We start from the raw sequence: 12,473 nt of genomic DNA, 5'->3' as shown, positions 1-12,473 counted from the left end.
ACCCTCGGATCCTGATCCCAAACCATACCACAGCCTTGCTCATCACTGTTGTCCCGGCAATCATCATAGCCATTGCACACTGCCCACTGTGGAATGCAACGGTAATTTGTTTTACAGCTGAAATCTGTGTGGTTGTCACAACGGTAGTCGGGTCCCACTGAAATAGAGGGTATTGTTGGTCAGAATAAGTAATTTAATCGTGTCTGAAGTTAATTATGTCTACTCTACAACTCAGACACATCTATAAATTTTCAGTAAATATTGAGGAGTAACAACAGTATAATAAAACAACTCTTTACCATTTTCAAAGCATTATCATATCCATTATTTCAACTCTCGAGACTTATGTGAAAATAGGCAGGGAAGGTAGTATCTTCCATTTTAAAGTAAAGGAAACTGAGATTCAGGGGTAAATGACTTTTTGCCCAAGGAGACAAAATAAATAATAAGGCAGTGTTTTTTCCTCGGTGTCCAGTCATCTTTCCACTATATTACATTCTATCTTCAACAACAGTGCAATTGTACTAGTAACATCATACTAGCAATAAATATGTTACTTAAGTAGGATCATAAATCTAGAGTTGGAAGGGACTTCAGATGCCATATTGTCCATCCCCTTCATTTTACAGATGAGTAAACTGGGGCCCAGGGAGGTTAAGTGGCTTGCCCAAGACCACCCATCATTGGACATCAGAGATGAAATGTGAACCCAAGACTTCTGACTCCAAAGCCAATTCTATTTCCATTGTCCCATGCTGCCTGCCCAGTCTCTGGGCAGTTGCCAGTTTCAAGTTCTTTCACTTTCACTTAAAGCAATAAGCTTTAGTTCTCACTTCTTTTCTCATCGAATCCTAAACTGATTAAGTTTCACTAATGTGCTTAATTACCCTAGGAGAAATCTGGTTTCAAGATACTAAGCACCTGGGAACTGGGAATGTTTAGAAAAGAGTTGGCATCCCTTTACCCTTTAGTCTAAGAGTCAGAAATGGGAGCTGGGTCAGGACATGAAGATATTGATTGATGAGAAATGAGATTAATGAGAACAGCAGCAGCACCTGTGGTTGTCGAAGAGGTGCCAGTTCTTAATGCCCAGCATCCCACATCTTTTCAAGCCCAAATTGGAGAGGTTCATGATAAAGCTGAAATGAATTTCATGCCTGATACCAAACATACAATGTAATAATAATATTTATTTTAAGGTATGGAAGTACTTTACAAACAATATCTCATTTGAACCTCACAATAACCCTTTACAATACTATTAATGTTAATATTATTAATATTAACCCTGTTTTATTGAAAAGGAAACAAGGGTTCAGAGGTTAAGTGGCTTGCCCAGCATCATACTGGTGTCAGAGGCAAGATTCGAACCAGGTTCCCCTGATATGTGTTGTACTCTTTTCCACTGGCCCTATGCTCCCTTGCTTGTACAGAGTCATAAAGATTTATGAATTGGCACTTACTACATTCATGGATAGGCTCATCAGAGTGGTCACCACAATCATTGTCCACATCACACTTCCAGGACTGAGGAATGCAGCGGCCATTGTCACACTTAAACTGGCCTGGCAAGCAGGTCCTGCTGGCACAGTGAGCACTGGCTTCATCAGAGTTATCACCACAGTCATCCTCAGTGTCACACTGCCAAGACTCGGGGATGCAACGTTTGTTTGCACACTGCCACTGATGGGTCTCACACTGGTGATTCACTGAAAAGATCAGATATTCGGGGAACTGCTTCGCAGGTGTTAAGAGCCAATATTTCTTGTTTATTTCAGACATTTCTATAGGACAAGAACTTTGCTTTTCTTCATATAGGGCCCATCATAGAACTCCTTTGTCTGGACCACTTTTTTGGACCATATCATTTATTACTTTATCTTCTAAAAGCTTATTATGATGTAGGTGTGACCTTGCAATTCTCAAACACTATTCTAGATAAATGCAAGCTACAGCAAGTCTTATCAAGCTGAAAAAAATCTTGAAAAACAAGCAAAGGATTGTGCCAATAATCTGAAAGACACCCTAGCTAAATTTTTGAAGGGTCATTACTAGAGGGTTGGAAACTGGGTGATGAAGTTTTTTGAACACCAATCAATAAACCAATGAATTAATGAATATGCTAGTATAGGATAGGCACTGGCGAGGTACTAGGAAAGCAGAGACATGAATGAAATAACACTTTTGCTCAAACTTACAGTCTACAGAAATAATGTACAGAAAAGTTGAGCACCATATCATTGGAGTAATAATAGCTAGCATTTATATAGTCTTTTAGAGTTTGTAGCATGCTTTATTAATATCTCATTTTATCCTCACAACAACCCTCAGAGATACGGAGTTATGATGATTCCTTTTTATGTATTTATTTATTTTACAAATAAAAAGAACTGAATCAGGCAGAGGTTAGGCAGACTTGCTTAAGAATCACAGAGCTTTTAATTGTCTGAAGTAATATCTGAATTCAGTTCCTCCCGACTAGAGGTCTGTCATAATACTCACTGCACCACCTAGCTTCCTCTCAGATAAAGCGATAAATGCTTCAACTAATGCTGTTGGTTGTCTTTTCATAATATAGAACATAGAACCAGAACAAAGAGCAGAATTGTCTCTGCTTCCCTAGCTCTAAAATGGGAATTTTGTCCTATAGTGAACTCAAGCTTTCCAAAGCACCCTATTAAAAGATCGGGGGAGGTCAGAGCCCATGTTGTCACAGAGTTCTTGGAATAGTTCTTGGTCTGTAATGTATGTCATGATCAAAAACAATCGACTTTAAGGATGATTGATAATAAGATAAGACAATTCAACATACCACAAAGAACATGGTCCTCATCTGATCCATCAGGACACTCCCTCAGGGCATTACACAGGAAATGTGGATTCGTGCAATTCCCATCACTGCATTGGAACTGTCCAAGTTGACAATATCGCTGTGGGCAAGTTGATGGCTCATCTGAACCATCCCTGCAATCTCTCTGTCCATCACATTTCCACCAGATAGGGATACACCTACCAAGATATACTTACTATTTACTTTATATCAAATAGCATTTCTCTGCTGTCATCACAAAACACCAGAAGCTAATAAATATCATGAAAGTGGAAGTTTGCCACGAAATGTCAAGGGAGGATATTAGTCTTTTCATAATTACATTTAGACCTTGAAGTTAATGAACTAAGCCTAAGTTACTAAGTGTACATGAAGAGGGATAATATATTTAACAAGTGAGTGAGATAGACCTCAAAGGATGGTTGTCAAGATTCAAATAGGTGATGATACTATGCTTCAAAAACTAAAATGATGCAATTAGCCCACCAGCATGTAGTCTGAATTATTTTATGAGTTTGTGCTAATCCAGCCACACTTTCTAGCTTGTTTCTCTTTATGATCAGTGGTTTAATGACTCTCTCCTGTTAGAGGCAAAGCATGCAGCCATGAAACAGAATAATGCTAATTGATCTATGTTAGAACTGAAACCAAAATTATACTTTCATTAGTATAGTACCCAAAACAGCAAAGCTACGAAGTTCATAGAAAAGAATCCACTGCCAGACAAAGAACAAGCTATGAAACCTATGATCAATGAATACTTATTATTTTTGTGATTCTATTTTGTATACTCTGCCCTTAAAATTTATTAAACTTGACTGAAGCAGAAAATAAGGCTTACTTCCTCCTTACAAAACAACCCATTACAAAACAACCATAATAATTGGACTCAAAATTTCTAAAGAGAACCATTTAAAATTGCCAACTCATAGAAAACAATGGGACAGTCTGAGCTATACTTGAAATAGCCAAAAAATTAATTATAGATCCCTAAAATGAGAGACCTTGAAGTGTGATGAAGAGAATGTTGGGAGGTGGATGACGTACCTTTCACTGTCTCCACACAAGAACTGGGTGCTAGAGCACATGGGCAAGCAATGTGTCACACTGCCAAGTTGGAGAGTCTGGAAGTTGTCTGGACATTCACAGGTGAAACCCTGCCCACCTGCTTTGATGAGGCAGAGATGGGAGCAGCCACCATTATTTGTACCACAGGGATTATTTACTAAGGGAAGAGAAGGAAAACAAATGGTTCTTTTTCATAAAGAAAATGCCACTCCCAAGATTATTTGATTGCCCTAATTGAAATTAAGACCCTACCTTTAATATTTTCTCTTATGGAATAAGAAAATTAACTTTCACAGTTATTCTGCCTTGCTAACAATTATTCATAGCTAGGGCTAACTACAGAATTATTTAAGTAACAGGTGGCAAATCAAATCCATCCAGGTGCTATCAGCAGTATGAAGTCAATTTTCTAGCTAGAAAAGATATTAGGACCCAGCAGACAAATCATGAACATCAACTCATATTCATGTGTTCAGAAACCAAATGCTATCTGACTTGATCTAAAAAACAAATTAGGCACACATTAATTGGATGCATTTTTTCCTTTCCATTTTCAATAAAATGTTTGTGGGGTTTTCTTAGGAATTTTTGTTTCATGAAGGATGCTAAGATTACAAATTTCAGGCAGACACTATATTCTCTCATTCTAGTGATACAGATAATAGCAGGAGAGAAGGGCTTTGGTCCAGAATACTTAGCAGGACATTGACAAATGGAGGCAGAGCCTATCCTCATTTTGTAGGCTGGTGAGACCGTGAGTGGGCCTACAGATAGATGTTTGTGAGCCTCTGTGTAAGACTGCTGAAGTCACCTAAAGAATATTTATTTCAGAAATGTCAGGAGTACGGTCATGGGCATAGCTTCCTTTTGACAATACCTACCCTTCTTCTAAATTCTAAATTCATCATTCAATGCAATGTCATTTTCACATTTAACGAGGAGAGAAAGAGTCTACATTCAGCATGTAAAACCACTTCCACCAAGAAGGCATATAAAATGCCATGCATCCACAAAATTCCAAAGAACCTAACAAAGTGGCTTATGTAGCAGCAGCAAAGATATAAGTTAAGCAAATGCTGGGGAGAAAAAAAATTCCCTCACCTATATGTTCTGAGACAGTGGAATAAGGGGCCCATTTCATTAGCCTGTCTTAAACTATGACAGAGTGACCACACAGCTCCATATGCAAATAGGTACATGACATTTTTGTTGATTAAAACTACAGAATCTCCTTCTCTAGAGAGCTATTAAAATGGGCTGATCTTTACAAATAGGTTAAGATTTAAGAATAAAGCTTTTTAGATGCAGTCTTGTATATGAATTAAGGAAATAGACCCAAGGACCTCTAGCAGACTTCCAAACCAACAATTCTCTGATATTGAATATGCAAATTGTCTTTTAGGAAACATGAAAAGTGAAAAAAGCTCCTAAGATAAAGATTTCATGTTTACAAGAGAGCAGCATAAGACCTACCTAATCTGAAGCAGACAAAGGTAAATGGGTATAGGAGCTGACTCTATTAACTATCTGCTCACCAATCGGCTGTCGGTATGGGTGATAGACATGGATGTCAAAGGGTCTGTGTGTTGTATTCGCCAGCACCATTCTGCCCAACCCATTATATTTGTTCCCCTTTTCAACTGTTCTTGTGTTCCAGTCAGTCCAAAATACAGTATCTTCAAAGATTGTAATAGCAAAGGGGTGAGGCAATGTCCCATCAAACACTGTGTGCCGATGCCGTCCCTCCAAGTCAGAGAATCTAAGGGGACAGAAAAAAAAGGTTGTACCATGATAAATGTCACCCAGTGAACAAACATTTACTTTATAAGATAACTAAAATTTTAAACCACAATAATTGTTGTTTTTTTTTAAATTAGCTAAACTCAAAACAACATTCTATCTGACTCGACAAACTAGAAAGTTAAAAAAACATGATTTTAAAATAATATTTAACTACAGCTTCAGAGGCACCAAAAGCCTAAATGATAGCCACCGTCTAATCACAATGAAAATTTCTTTGATACCTGGTGTGGAGTATAGAGAGCTGGCCTTAAAACTAGAAAGCCCTGGTTTCAAATTTTACCTTTAATATATATTGGCTATATTACCATTCAGGGCAGCTAGGTGGTATAGAGGACAGAGTTCCCAGCCTGGATCAGGAAAACTCATCTTCTTGAGTTCAAAGAGTTTAGACTCTTACTTCCTGTGTGACCTTGGGCAAGTCACTTAGCCCTGTTTGCCTCAGTATTCTCATCTGCAAAATTAGCTAGAGAAGGAAACAGTAAACCACTCTAGTATCTCTACCAAGAAAACCTCAAACAGGGTCACAAAGAATTGGACACAACTGAAACCAACTTAATACCACCAACAAAATATAACCATTGGGTGAGTAACTTCACCACTCAATGTTCTAGGTACCTCTGTAAGACTTTAAGTTGCAGAGGAGGTGACAGTATACACTAAGAGAGGGAATTTCCTCATCTGGGAGTTCCCCCACACCAATTAAATCATGGGTCTAATACCTATCCTTCTTCCCTGACTTCTTAATATTCAAACAGAAGGAAAAAATTCATAGCATAGAAACATAAAGCCAAATGTTGTCATCTTAATGCTTTATTTCTCTGTGTATAAACATTTTACAGGAAAATTTGATCCTTTGAGCCACTAAAGTAAATATTCGACCCTGAGTTAAGTTACAGTTTAAGGGTCTAATCTGTACATATCTAAAGTATAGACATTTTTTTTCATATTTGAATGGTATTTTATAATATTTATTTAGTTCTAGTAACCTCTAAAGAAATCTTAGGTATCACAAATATCAATTTGCAGATTAATAAACTGAAATGCAAACTAGCTGTCATTTGATTCAAAGGATATAAGACATTCACAGCAAGGCTCTCGGTCTTTCTCTGTGCCAACTTAGGCAGATGGTTTCTCTTTTGGTACGACTGGTAAAGTGGGAATAATGATGCTTGCACTACCGACCTCGTAGTATGGTACTGAGGAAAGTGCTTTGGAAACCTTAAAAGGCTATATAAATATAAGATGTTCTTAGTATTTCTGTAGTGCCCACAAGTTAGGGGTCCTGAGCACAAAAGTAGCTACTCTCCTTTCCTCTCACTTACAAGGCAGATCAGGAAACCAACATGCCTACTGGCAGACAACCCCAGGATAGATAAGAATTATCTAAGAAACAACTGCAGAAAATTTACAGAAACCTTTGAGGCTACATACAATACTATATTTGCATACATTATTTACTTCTACTACATCTGACAAACTTTCAGAACCAAACAACCCTCCAAAGGCTTGAAAGATCTTGGACCAAACAAAAAGTTATAGGAGCCTCTTTGGGTATCTTTTTAGTCTTAATTGCTTTGGGGGTAGAGGTTCAAATCTATGAATTCAGGTGGAGGTATGCTGGAGTAGAAATTCCCTCCACCAATGTAGATCACAACCCATTTGTAATGAGGAGAAGAGGAGAGTCGTTCTGTAAGATCAGCGAGAAAGTACTTGATGTGTGAATTGGATAATTTGTCATCTTCAATGTCCTAGGTCCTTCCCTTTCACTCTTTTCCTCTCAGCCAGTAAGATTTGTTATATAATGCTGAGGCAGAGACCAGAGCTTCAGAGCTCCAAAATGCTTCTAGAATAGGAATGACATGAGTTAATCCATTGGTACTGCTGAATACTGGCTTTGCTTGGGAATCATAATTGTCTTGCCAGCACTACTGTAGTCCATGTAGGTAATATGTATTTTATCTAATAATATATATTATTGTCTTACTCTTTTGTTTTTTATTGAACAATGTATCTTTGGATACATTTTGAAATATCTCATTTGGCATAAAGGCTCACATGTAGAATCCAATTTAATAAATGACCTACTACTATCTAAAACAACTGTATTTATCAATGAGAAAAGGTCTTTCTTTCTATTTTTGTTTTCTCTAATACAGAATTATGTTGCCCAGAGGATATAACAATAACAATTATTATATCTTTTAGCACTTTAAGATTTACAAAGCATGTACTTTACAAGAATTCTGTAAGTGCAACTAGAATTATCTCTACTTTTCAGATGAAAAACTGAAGTGCAAAGTTATTATTTTTTATTTTTGTTATTAAAAATAATAATGTAGCCCTCTGACTGAATCCAAACTTCACAGAACAAATCATCTTAATAAAAGGATTTGTTCTGTAAAACTTGGACTCCGTCAAAAGGCCACACTCAAGGACCTAGAAGGCCACATGTGGCCTCAAGGTCCACCCCTGATTCCAGTCCAACACACTCATATTGTAAATGATGAATTTAAGATCAAGCTGCTATTTTTATTACTTTCTACATCTTCAAAAATGTTTTTCGTAGAACAACTCTATGTGGATAATATAATTATTACTAATTTCTATCTGACAGGTGAGGAAACTAAAATTCAGAGAGAAAATGTCAGAGCAAATATATGGATGAAGTGGACCTTATCGAACTGTGTATAGAGGACTTTACTGAGAGGTGTAAGTGTAAACACAACATCATTATCATCATTGTTACATATGGACCACTTGAATGTAAAAAAAAAGCTAATAAAATCAAAGTTTGACCCCTGATATTTGGTATGAAAAGTTACCCAGTTCCTTTATTCTTCTCTATGTACGTACTCAATGTAGTTCAGGTGGGCATCTGACCAGTACAACTTGTCATTGGTGTAATCAATTGTGATTCCATTGGGCCATGATAACTTGGTAGAGATTATCACAGTTTTATTGGTTCCATCCATGCCCACTCTCCCAATGTATGCTCGGTCTGCCCAGTCTGTCCAGTAAACCTGTCTATTTAAGAAAACATTTTTTTATCAGTTTTTGAATATAAAATCTGGTAGCAAAGACTAATAGCTTCCTTCTGTTATGTAATAGAGTTTTAGCATAATTTTTTAAATATAGAGTTTTTTTAAAGCCTCTGAAGGAAGGGAAGATAATTTTAAAATAGTATGAAAGAAAGAAGGGAAATGAGGAGTTGGTACATGTAAAAGATGAGAAGGACCAATATGTAGATTTCAGGAACTCTATCATTATTAATCTGTTAATTATTTTGGCCCCATACCTCTTTATGTTAGGTCAACACTTGACTACAGAAGTATGAAGGTGTATTATTATAAAGAAAACAGAAATACCACCAAATAGTGTCTCGGCATACATAGATAAGTAGACATCTAACTCCTGGTTTAGCACCACTGTAACTATATTCCACAGGAGAGAAAACTCAGTAAAGACGGTGCTAGAACAGTCTTTGCAAAGACATGTGAAGGAAAGGAAACCAACACTATTTAGAAAAAGAAGGCTATACCCATGTCTTGGATGAAGGACAATCCCTCTTGGATTCTGGAAGCAGAAGGTGTTGTTGGAGTCTACACAGTGTTCAGCTAGTTTTCGGCGGAATCGGCCATCAAGATTGGCAACAGACAGGCAATTGAGGTAGGCATCTAGCCAATACAGCTTTCTGGAATGAACAATGAGAAAATTTTCAAACAGCTGTTTTATCCATGCTTCTCTCACAATTTTCAGTACAGACCAACAAAGAATCATGGTTGGAGCCACATATCCAACTATTAGGAATAGCAGCCAGAGGTGGGAAAGAAGTCAAATATGAGGAATTAGTCTTTCTTAAATTAAGATAATTTGGCGTGTATGATATTGTGTTGTAAGAACTATATAGAAATAAGTACAAGGGTGCAGTTGACGACAACCCATTATGCTCTTGTGCTTTTATTAGGTAAAAACACTTTTCGATTGACTCAATCAGAACTGAGTGTTAATAGGGTCTGTATTTCTTGACTCAGTCAAAGCCATTTATTTTAGAGATTGAGCCATGTTCTAAATAATTTATATAAAAGAGAGAAACCATGTCTGAATGAGAGGAAGAAGAAATTCTGGGAAAGCTTTCCCTTTTATATAAACATCTTAGGGAATTACCTAGTCTCTAATATATTGGCTTTAACTGATTCAAGAAGACATGGTTTCAACTCCACCCTCACATATATATAAGTCTGGGGCTATTCTTCACATGAGAAACGTGATCACTTTCTTGGTTTCTCATTTCTTTAGTGGTCTGACACCTAAAATAGAAAATATTTTCAAGAAAATTAATAGATATATCACTGAAAATACACGCTTGGAAAACTCTGAAAGACAAGAAAAAAAAAAGAATGTTCCCTTAAGTGGCAAAATATTAGCCCTATCAGATTAAAAAGACATGATCCAAACAAAACCAAGTTCTCATTATATTTTATTTCAATAAAACTAAGGAGAATTACAGACTCAGTGGAAGCTTCCCCTTAGGATCCTACCTGAATAAGGCTTTAGTTACAATTCCATTCCTGTCAATGTCATATAGATTTCTCTTTTTTTTTTGGTGATTGGAACAAACACTTAAATTTCTTTATAAATCTAACCAAATTCTAGGAGATTTTCATAATCAGGTAAGTCCTCCTTATTAAGAAGTATTATGTTTTGGTCTTCTAAATGTCCACCATGAAAATAAAACGTAGAGCTTGATTCTGGGTGTGCTGATCTAAGCAGACTTAGAAAATGTTGTGGATGGTCCATATCAATGTTTGTTTAGGTAGATGAAAGATTGAACATATATAAAATTAAAAGACTCTGGAGAGTTGTTTTGGAGGATCATATATTTAGAATTAGAAAGGACATTAGTCATCATCTAAATTCAACCCCTCATTTTGCAGATGAGGAATTTGTGGTCCAGGGAAAAATAACTTTTGCTCAAGGTCACAGAAATACTAAATAGCAGATGCAGCATTTGATTTTCCAGATTCAATGTTATGAATGAAATCATAGGCTCAATGTTTTTATAGGCCATTTAGTTTCCACTGGCCCATGATCAGAAATTCCTCCTAACTCTAACTAACTATCTGCTAGGTTCATCCTACAAATCATGACAGTGTATCAGAGGTTCATGCAAATCCCTCCCCCCTCTAAAAAAAAAAACCTGGAAATAAATAAATATATATATATATATATATATATATATATATATATATATATCCTACTGAGTAGACTGATAATATTACATTTTCTACTAAAAATGGCACATCGCTATTACCAAGACTGGAGGCTCTGGAAACAAAACTTCTGTTTTAGCAATGGGCATTCCCAATGGCATTGAAAAAAAAAATCTCATGTTTTCAATGTCAGCCAATTTGGATGAGATCCAAGAAATTTAAGCTGCCAAATTTATTGGGTTCTATTTGCTTCTTTTTGATCAAAAAGAACATTAACTAACTGAGCTATCTCTTAGGTATAGAAGAAAATGTGGTTGTCACTCTCCTGCATAGAATTCTTCACTCTAGCCAAGTGAATGCCCAAGTGTAAATAATGACTGGCAGCAACTTGGAATGTCATTATGCCACTTACTCTGAGAGAAAGCATGGAAAAAATCCATATATTCTCAGGGCCAGTATAATTCACAAAGACGCTGTGTCTTTATCAAGTTCTACCTATAGATAGTTAGCAAGTCATTTATGCCTAAAAATGCCGAGCAACATGATGTAATGGAAAAACACTGAGAGAACAGGGTTCTCGTCTTGAATCTGCTTTCTATCAATTATCTTTTTAATAAGATATAGCTCTCTTCTATATCTCCAAGTCACTTTATCTCTCTGGACCTCAATTTCCCCATCTGTAAAATTAGAAGACTGGATCTGATAAGGTCCTTTCCACATATCTAACATTCTGTGATTCTGTATCTTATCCTCCTTTGTTGGAACATTTAAGAACCCAGCAGCTGGAAGGAGAGGGAAGACATGGCCTGATTTGTACTCTCAACTCCACCCTGCCCCATCCCAAATTACAGCACTTTCCATGTGTCTTTTGCGTGGAAGAAAAAGGAACTCAACACCTCTATTTACAAAGATGTATTAACAGCTAAAAGTCTTAAACAAAGTCTTCCTCCAAGAGCACTGACAGTCAACTATCTCTCTAACTCATTGTAATTAAAGGATTCATACAACTGCTATAAACATACCCCTACCTAATTAATACTGCTTTGACTAATTTCATTTCACAATAATTCAGTACATTATTACTATATTAGTACATTATATATTATAAACAAACCCTAGTATAAAGTCACAAAACCCACAATGTAATAAATTGTCCATTTAAAACATTATTCCTATAGAACTAACTGCTCAAATAACATTATTTTGCTTAATATTGTATTAGTGTGTCATTTAGCCATGTTAGGCAAAGTATGCCTTAGTATCCTCTAGAGAATAGAACAGAATAAAAATTGTAACGTAGAATTTAAAAATCATGAATAATCTTGAAAAAATAAGAATCACGTGAAAGAGACATATATATCTAGCATCATAAGACAACAGTATCTAAGAATAAGTCAGAACCCTGATGAAATTTCAGATTTTTATCAGGGCCTTATAGACCACTATTCTGACTCCAAAGAAGGCACAAAAGATGGTCCACTCCCCATTTTATGTTAAATTGGCAAAGGAATGGAAATAATTCCCCTCATCATCACTACTAATCAGTACTAATCATTACTACT

The 12,473-nt window shown here is 36.3% G+C and overlaps 1 protein-coding gene across 2 annotated transcripts in view; it reads right to left on the bottom strand.

The window, feature by feature from the left end:
- Window positions 1-12,473, bottom strand: part of LRP2 (LDL receptor related protein 2) — a 252,103-nt gene that overhangs the window by 60,796 nt on the left and 178,834 nt on the right. For both annotated transcript variants that reach the window (XM_020990917.2, XM_020990918.2), the window contains exons 51-57: window positions 9,240-9,392; window positions 8,555-8,725; window positions 5,434-5,657; window positions 3,878-4,055; window positions 2,813-3,009; window positions 1,464-1,709; window positions 29-157 (exon numbers count right to left, since the gene is read on the bottom strand). In XM_020990917.2, the coding sequence (XP_020846576.1) occupies window positions 29-157; window positions 1,464-1,709; window positions 2,813-3,009; window positions 3,878-4,055; window positions 5,434-5,657; window positions 8,555-8,725; window positions 9,240-9,392 (1,298 nt within the window). The remainder of the gene's footprint in view (window positions 1-28; window positions 158-1,463; window positions 1,710-2,812; window positions 3,010-3,877; window positions 4,056-5,433; window positions 5,658-8,554; window positions 8,726-9,239; window positions 9,393-12,473) is intronic.

This window comes from Phascolarctos cinereus, unplaced genomic scaffold (genome assembly GCF_003287225.1).
Source record: "Phascolarctos cinereus isolate Bilbo 61053 unplaced genomic scaffold, phaCin_HiC Scaffold_726;HRSCAF=1367, whole genome shotgun sequence".
NCBI classification, from domain to species: domain Eukaryota; kingdom Metazoa; phylum Chordata; class Mammalia; order Diprotodontia; family Phascolarctidae; genus Phascolarctos; species Phascolarctos cinereus.
The sequence above is the reverse complement of the archived record's forward strand: the minus strand, read 5'-3'. Positions and strand labels throughout refer to the sequence as shown.